Source organism: Sardina pilchardus, chromosome 21 (assembly GCF_963854185.1).
Source record: "Sardina pilchardus chromosome 21, fSarPil1.1, whole genome shotgun sequence".
Taxonomy (NCBI): domain Eukaryota; kingdom Metazoa; phylum Chordata; class Actinopteri; order Clupeiformes; family Clupeidae; genus Sardina; species Sardina pilchardus.
In genome coordinates, this window is record NC_085014.1 from 11,498,890 (window position 1) to 11,507,665 (window position 8,776).

Consider the following 8,776-nt stretch of genomic DNA (forward strand, 5'->3'; position numbering starts at 1 on the left):
TTTTAAAACAATCGTGGGACTGGTATTAATTAATTTCTTTATTATACAGAGCTTTCAACATACAACATCATTAAATGATCGTGCACCGGTAACTTTTAAATCACTCGGAAACGGGGGACTGCTTCCTCGGCTTCCTCGTCTTCTTCTTTTCGTTGTCCGAGGAAAACTCCAGCGATGACAGAGTTTCCCTGAAAGAGAGAAAGCTCATTTTAGAACAGTTACTGTTGAAATTTGAAAAAGCTTACATTGCTTGGTTTAAAATCAGTTGTCAATGTCAACCACTGATCATATACACCACAACAAATTACTGTAAACTGTACACAATCCACAACCAAGGGCACGTTTCCCAAAACCATAGTTGCTAACTTGTCATGGTGGGAGCCATGATGGGAAATTGCTCTGCAACCAACAAAGTTGTTAATAGGTTAGCAACTATGGTTTTGGAATACACGCCCCTGCTCCAGCATGACATCATGGGCCCTTCTCATTTGTCTTTATCCATCCTCCCTTCCTTCCTCGGTCCTCCGGCTCGTTCCCACTGATCAATAAGGAACACTGGATACTGGATCCCATTGTTGCTGCCCCATCATTTATCTACAGTAGATCAGTGGGAACGAGGACCAAGGAAGGGAGGATAGATTAAAAAAAAAAACGAATGAGAAGGGCCCCATGACACCTTGCCAAGACAGACGTGTCTTACTTGTGATCCTCGGTCAGCTCAAACTCCTGCTCCACCTTCTCTATGAGCGTTGGGGTGATGGGGAGGCAGTAGCTGGCCGCCACCTGCACCAGCTCCACAGCGCGGTCGGCGTCCTGAGCCTCCGTTAAACTCGACAGGAAGTCCTCCATCAGGGCATTGCTGAAAACGCAGAGAGGGGAGAGTTTGATGATGTGCCATGTCATATCAAACATGTACAAGGAAATTACTCATCTCTGCGATGTATTCTCTGCGGGTATTCTACCCTAAACCTTCAGTTGGGTAAACAGATTTCATTTTTTTTTTCACTTTAAGGAATTCATATATTCCGTCTTCACAGATATAACTACTCCATAGGGCAGTCATACTGTATGTAACACAGTATCTTTACCACAGGGCATAACATGGGATGTGTTGTGTTTTCAGTTTAATGACTGGAATGTTGACTCACGTTGGAACTCTGTTGCTGGTCTTGAAGACTTTCAGCATCTCCCTGGTGACAAACAAACAAACAAAGCAAGAGTGAACATTTCATCATGAGAAGGCCATGATCAGGAGAACTACCAATAAACTAAGGGAAGGATTATAAGAGCTTGTAGCAACAAGCTTGATATCTGATGTACTAGACTTAATATGAAATCATTCTATTAAGTCTATTAAATCATTATGATTTTACATTTATTTGACTTTAAAATAGGAATTTTGTAAAATATGTCATGCTTATTGTTATAAGTTGTTTTGGATAAAAGTGGTTCCTAAGTAAACACAAACACAAGGAAACATGTTCTTATTAACAACAAGATGTATACAGTGGGGAGCACATGTGATACCATGCTAAAACAGGACTATAAAATCATCATTTGACATTGATCTTAATGCCTTGATTGGCATGGTGCTTTTTCCAGTAGGCCTATTAGCCTGTTTGATTTGCATTGAGCTCAATGAGCATCAAACAGGCTAATAGGCCTGCTGGAAAAAGCACCATGCCAATCTCTAGTTATAGTGAAGGGTATGTGATGATGTGGGGCTATTTTAATTCCAACGGCCAAGGGAACTTTATCAGGATGCATAATATCCTGGATCCATGATATAGCTGGCCTTAAAAACTAAAAATCTGCCTGCCCCTATGTTAACCCTGTGTTAAATTCCCATAGGGTTACATAGGGGGTCAAATACTTCCTTCCCCCTAGCATTTAGGAAGAACATTTATTTATTTACGATACATTCTTCAATCACAAAGAAAATTGGTGTACTTAGCGGTTTTATTTTTACTATTTTTTTGAATGAAGACATCAAGATCAATTGTCAAATGATGATTTTATATTCCTCTTTTTAGGCAACTTTAGCATGGTATCAAACACATTTTCTCCCCACTGTATATTGACCACATCTTACCATGCTTGTTGCCTTTCCTGGGCTGCTAACAGTATAGATGTGATGCTGCCCAGAGAATTGGCTGTCCACTCCAGACCTAATTTGCCAAAGGCGTTGGGAAGGTAGCGGCTCTTCACATCCAGGGCACACTGGGCAAAGGACTTCTGGACCTGCATGGAGTGCAGGGGAAAGAGAACTTCCGTTGACATGACAACCAGCACAAGACTTCAGTTAATCGCAAATGACAACCCTGACATTGGAATTTTGCAGTCTTCTCTGAACACGGACTATGGTTTTCACATTATCTTATGGTCAGGGCCAATTTTCAAAAGTTACATTTCAAAGTTGTTACATAGATTAAAGATTTTATAATTAATATTTTGTAACGGTCCTGCACATGCCTAAATTAAAATACAGGTATGATACAGTGTCTGAGCAAATTTGAAGTCTTTTGGCACTTCTCCACATAGAGACAGCTTCTATATCTACCCCTCTTCATACTAGCCTGGCTATCACCAGACCACACTCAATCTTTTGAGATTGCACATTAACATTCAACCAATTAGACTAAGAATCCGGGTGTGCCAGAGATAAATGGGCAGGTTTCCAGCCTGAGTTGCAGGGCGAAATCGGCAGATCGGGCTGGCTTTACCCAGTCTACACACCACTGTGATGCCACTACTTCCTGTGACCTAAAGGCCGGCGCCCACCAAACACATACACGGTGCGACAAGAATTGCTGCCGTGCTGCAGCCGCTCAGGGTTAAGGAAAACTGTTCTAAAATCCTGCGTGCCAAGCCCACACCGCTGAACGCCGTGTCCGGTGGGCACCGACCTTTATCGTACGTACCTCAGGACTCTGCTTCTCCCTGGCCATCAGAGACAGCATCTCCTCCACCAGTTCCACCCTGTTATCATGACCCAGCTGTTTGATATCTGTGTCGGATGAGAATAGAGAGAGAGATGATGTTTTCATCTGCAAGAAAGTCCTCTCAAGAGCACGGAACACCACACCATGTTATTAGTATTCTAAATGGTAACATTCAAAGCTGGTGTTTGAAGAGTTGCCAATTAATACCTTTCCATATCTGTGGGATGAGATCGAGCCTGCCGTCTGTGTCAAGTGCTTGAAGGAGGTCTTGCAGTCCTTGAGAGTTTGGATAATACAACTGAATATGATACAAAAAAAAGAGGGTTTTCCGTCAGTTACGGGACACAGTCATGTAATGTAGGCCTGATTGTATTCCACCCAAGACGCACTTACAGACGGTACTAGCTCCTTGTACCACTTCAGGACCGTATCTATGTGCTCCATCATACACAGCAGGTTGAAAAATCTGCCACTATAAAACAAATAAAAAATAAAATGAGAAAACTTAAGAACTTCCCTAATACTCATCAGATAACTTCATCAATTGCAAATCTCCCATACATCAGAAACAGCACACAGTAATAGCATGATAATTACAGCTTACTGACAGTAATAACCTCTGCCAAGGAGGTTATGTTTTCATCGGGGTTTGTTTGTTTGTTTGTTTGTTTGTCTGTTTGTTTGTTTCTTAAGATAACTCGAAAAGTTATGGATAGATTTCCATGTGACTCAAGGAAGATATTACTAAATTGGGAGCGATCCGTATCACCGTCTGGATCCAGGAGGTAGTTATGAGTGCTTTTCTAGTGGACAATGTGTTGATTGATGAAATGGACACTCACTAGTAGACGCTCTGATGGAAGGAATTTCCTATCAGTCTCCAGTTTTCTCCCACCTGCAGTAGGCTGTGAAGCTTGTAGGCCTGCTCCAAGTCCTTATGGTCAAGGCACTGTGGAGACAAAGAGATGTGCTTCACTAACTCTGCCACCTACAGTCACACTGGACTGTAAGATGTACTAACAACATGCTGTGAAAGTCGTACACTGCTTCAACTGATCAACACTTACAATTCTCATGACGCTCATGAAGAAAAACACTGTGAAGTGAAGAAAGAGTTTTGTTTTGAAAACGTGCAGTACAGTTATGGATTTACACACACATTTTCAAAAGCTTGTATTCTGTAAAATGCTTTAAAAAAAAAATATGGAGTTGAAATCATACCGTCATCTGGGTCCTGGGGCTCAAAACTTTTTCCAGAAATGTCATTCAGCACGTCCTGTAGGATCTCCGTATGACCTTGAGAAGCCACTCCTGAGAGGGAAAACAAATCTCATCAGACATCTGAAGGACACCGAGGCCAACACAACCTTCACACTGAGCACCAGAGCGTTGACGTTGCACTTATCTCAGACCTGACAGCATTTGAATGATTGAGCTCGTTTTCATATGGAGCTGCTTTTAAAAGCCACCACCTTGACCTGGCTATATATTTTCAGAAAGACTGTCAATAACATTGCCTTACATACTTAAACAAGAGTTTTATTTGTGTTATTGTGTTATACTGTATGTTGGACCAGATAAATGTCTGTATACACACACACACACAAACCTTTAGAAAAAATGCTCAGGATGTGGTCATATGAAGCCAAACTTGGTGCTGGAAATGCAGAAGAAAAAAATGGTTAGACAAAACAAATAAAATCGAACACACACACAAATAAAGAATTCTTGTTTGTATTAGGCTTCCTGAAGCTGTGAAGACACTAAAAAACACCTCTAATTTCATTATGAAACAACTAAAAGAACACAGTAGGCATGAACTGACTGATGCCGAGGGCCTTCATCTCTCCGAGGATGAGGAGGGACTGTGATTTGGCGATGCCGCCGCAGCGTCTCAGGGCCTTCAGCGCAGCGTTGAACGTCAGCAGGTTCGGCCGCACCTTCTGTTCCGCCATCTGCTTCAGCAGCTCCTACACACACACACACACACACACACACACACACACACACACACACACACACACACACACACACACACACACACACACACACACACACACACACACACACACACACACACACACACACACACACACACACACACACACACACACACACACACACACACACGTGATTATGTCAGATTATGTCTGTGCCAAGCATCATGCTGGCATACAACTGCTAAATAAGTCTGTTTCATGTAACTTAATTTTTTCACTTGAGTAGGATGGAATAAGCATAAAAGCACTGGAGGAAGTACCAAAATCAGCTCCCATTTCTCAGCGTACTTCTCCCTGAGCTCCGGGGCTGCTGAGATCAGGGCGTTGAAGGTGTTCACATCAGCTGCAGGAGGCGATCACACAGAGGAAATTAGCAGAACTGGTTGGTAACAACTGACCAAAAGTTATAGTAAAAAGATTGTGCACATCCCAAGTCAAGGTGCAGAACAAAAATGATTCGTGAAAAATAGAAAAAAAAAAGTTTGCACACTTTAAGTCCTTTGCAGCTTATTTTCTTTTGGCACAGAATTACGTTTCGACCGTGTGGTCTTCTTCAGAGAAAATAAACGGCAAATAATGATTTAAAGTGTGCAAACTTTTTTTTTCTATTTTTCAACAACTGACCAAAAGCCTCATGATTCAAACAAAAGCAAAAAAAAAAAAACATGCCTCACCTGTTAGCCGATTATTCTGCAAGTCTGTGTAGATATTGAATGCCTTGCTGGAGGCCCCATGCTGCAAATTCAGAAAGCACACTTAGAAAATCAGCAGTTTTACCAAAACGACTGGAGTGAGAATACTGATAGGGCTGCTGTTAAACATACCTTCACCATTCCTTGAATCAGTGCCCCATATGATCGACTGTCCCGCTCCGGCATGAGGTTAAATATCCTTTCAGCGTTGTTATTCTCTCTGTGTATAAAAGATGCAAAGCAAGTTTCACTACACGGGGAGGAGGTTCCAAGGAAAAATATGGATCTTATTTGTTCCAATTCATCTTTTTCAGCAGCAGGGCCTTGAAGTGCAGGTGTGATGGAACTAACCTCCAGTAGACCTGTATGATGTCTGATGCTCTGCGTAATTTCCCTTTCCTCTTCCTGCTGTCATCTTGGACCTCCTCCTGAAACCACACACACACACACACACACACACACACACACACACACACACACACACACACACACACACACACACACACACACACACACACACACACACACACACACACACACACACACACACACACACACACACACACACACTGCATTAACGATCAGCCATTTCTCTCTACAACAGTCAATATATATATATACACACATATATATATATGTGTGTGTGTGTGTGTGTGTGTGTGTGTGTTTATATTGAATTCAATTCTGCAACCAATGAACTTAAGCATGAGTGCTAGTAACATTAAGAGAAGAACGTTATAAAAGTGGTCCATCTCCTACCACTTCCTCTGTTTTTTGTTCAGGATCAAGGTCATTCGTCTTTGGGTCCTGGTCACCATAGAGACAGATCAGGTCCAACAGGTCATTGGTGAGATCCAGTGACAATGTAGTGCCTGGATGGGGATTAAACAAGCAGGTCAGTTCCAAAATGTTGTAGTGATACAGCAGTGATACAGACACAAGAATCTACTTACAATGCACACTGTTTGAATTCAAATTTGTTCCTAGAAATATATTTTCTAAGGAACATTATACCACTGCTTGGTCAAATTTCCTATTGTGATGCGCTATTTGGAACATGCATTATTTTTCTATATACCGCACGGCTATGAAGTAGTTCGTTTTTTGGGGCTTATTACACTTGAATGTCAATTCGCCAATGTGAATGTAACGGTAAAAACAGCAACGTTGTATCTAAGACAGCGGCAATATAAACGAAAATGATAGTAGCAGTGGTATAAGCGGGATAATCAACTCCGCGCCCTGTGCGTTTATAGGAAAATAATGCACTTATCGAAGTGTAAAGTCCCCTCCGCCTGCGGCGTCGGGTCCTTATTACCACTTCGAATGTGCATTATTTTCCTATAAACGCACGGCGCGTCGTTGATTATCCCTTACATACCTGTCTGACTAGCGGTCACATGTCTGAAGTTCCCAATCCAAAAACAACTCTCTTTACTAAGTAATCTAGGTAACCATATTAACCCAAGCTGTATATTGTGAGAGAGCTGTGAAATAGATGAGCAGTGATGCTATGAAGAATCCATCCAAAACCATGCATGCTTGTGTGTGCACTGCTTCCCTTACCAGACTGCACCAGCTGATCATACATGTCCACAGCAGCCTTGACCTTCCTCAGTTGGATGCGCTCAACCAGTGCCGCCTCAGACACTTCCTCAATCTGGGGCTGGAAGGTCTCTGGCATCAGACACTGCCAACCAGACAGCAGAGTGGTCATTTTGAATGTAAGCACAACCATTTAGAAACGGCTGGAATCATGGTTCTGAATACAAATCACGCAAAAAACTGCCTGGGCTCAATAGCTGTAAGGACTTTGTCCAAGACACCCAAGATCACTCACTGGGATATGCGGTTCTGCAAAATCCTTCTGGAAAAACTTGGGGTTTGAGTTGATAAAGTATCTGGCTGCAGTTTTGCCAGACTCTTGCGAGAGAGAGTATAGTTTCTGTAGAGAAAAGAAAAACACAAACATACTAAAACATGCTATGAGAGAGTAGCACCAAAAGAAGATGACAAATACATGTTTCCCCACAAAGAACTCCACCCAGACTTTGCCTTGATTCAGGTCAAAGGACTAGGAACCAGAGATTGAGGGTACACATGCATAGTAGGCTACAAAATATGATTGCTCACAAATTCTCCAGAAGTTCTTGGGATGAGGTATGGGTCATCCTGGAACATGTAATTCGCTGCTGTAGGGTCCTGGGGAAATAAAGCAGATTTGTTTTTGTTTTTTATTACTTTAATCCTAACAACAAGCACAACAAACAAACAAAATGGCGAAAGACAACATCTCATAATTACCTACCCTTTTTACTGTAGCTGCAAGTGCCTGCAACACAGCTTCTTTACTCCTATTGTACAAAAAACAGTTAAACTTTAGTCTTTCAACATGTTTTCAACATTCAGTATCCCAAAATGTTGAATCACACAACCAAGCCAAGCCAACTTCTTTGCGAGTGTAAACCCACTTGCCAAACCCATTTCTGATTTTGAAATTATGTCATCTACCACTGATCGTTTTTTTTTTTTTTACAACTATTACCATACATACCATGTTTTCTTTTTAGGAATGACAATTTCGTCTGAAGATCCTGCAGGAGTAGAAACGTTGTCAACAAGGGAATACACAGGCTAGTCTCTATTGAAAGGCTTGTTCTAGTACGTCCACACATACCCTCTGCTGCAACTGCAATTTTCTGGAGTGCAGATGCCGTCCATGCAATATTTCTAAGGAAGAAAATAGTGTATAACAGCATTCACACGTGATAAAGATATTTAAGTGTCAATAAAGCTACTTTGACAATTAAATTATGACCCTGGAGATGCTGACCTCCAATTCATATTATGTAGCCAGGGTGTCAGATGGCGTTATAAAACAAATGCGCATGATATGCAATCAATCGAAAGGTGGTTGTTTAGGTATAACCTGCTTACCTTCGAAGACATGTTTGCTCCAAATTATTCAGAAATCTTTTTAACAGAAAACTGTTATTCAAAATATGACGCCCTGCGTGTATACCGGGGGACGCCATTTTGACATATAGCGAAATGCATTGTTGGTAAGGATGATACTACTTTCGTAGTAGGGGTAAACATGACGTTGCGCTTGCTTGAAAGTCGTTGACATCATCAAATAATA

General features: G+C 41.6%; 1 protein-coding gene across 1 annotated transcript; it reads right to left on the reverse strand.

Moving 5' to 3' along the window:
- Positions 1–20: 20 nt before the first annotated feature.
- ptcd3 (pentatricopeptide repeat domain 3) lies at positions 21–8,683 on the reverse strand. Its single transcript, XM_062525458.1, has 24 exons — positions 8,572–8,683; positions 8,312–8,364; positions 8,189–8,228; positions 7,943–7,988; positions 7,768–7,836; positions 7,475–7,579; positions 7,201–7,324; positions 6,394–6,506; positions 5,986–6,062; positions 5,767–5,854; positions 5,617–5,677; positions 5,203–5,285; positions 4,768–4,912; positions 4,552–4,599; positions 4,164–4,253; positions 4,010–4,038; positions 3,785–3,891; positions 3,336–3,414; positions 3,150–3,240; positions 2,922–3,007; positions 2,093–2,241; positions 1,149–1,190; positions 701–859; positions 21–188 (listed from the first exon to the last, which is right to left on the reverse strand). Exons 1-24 carry the CDS (start codon positions 8,667–8,669, stop codon positions 101–103), a joined length of 2,070 nt encoding a protein of 689 aa, XP_062381442.1. The 5' UTR covers positions 8,670–8,683; the 3' UTR covers positions 21–100.
- Positions 8,684–8,776: the final 93 nt, after the last annotated feature.

Coding starts and splice junctions, on each gene's coding strand:
- ptcd3 (XM_062525458.1), bottom strand. CDS start 8,669: ATGGCGTCCCCCGGTATACACGCAGGGCGTCATATTTTGAATAACAGT. Junction 7,325..7,474: donor TTGCAGAACCGCATATCCCA/GTGAGTGATCTT, acceptor TCTGGTTGGCAG/TGTCTGATGCCAGAGACCTT. Junction 4,913..5,202: donor AGAAATGGGAGCTGATTTTG/GTACTTCCTCCA, acceptor GTGTGTGTGTAG/GAGCTGCTGAAGCAGATGGC.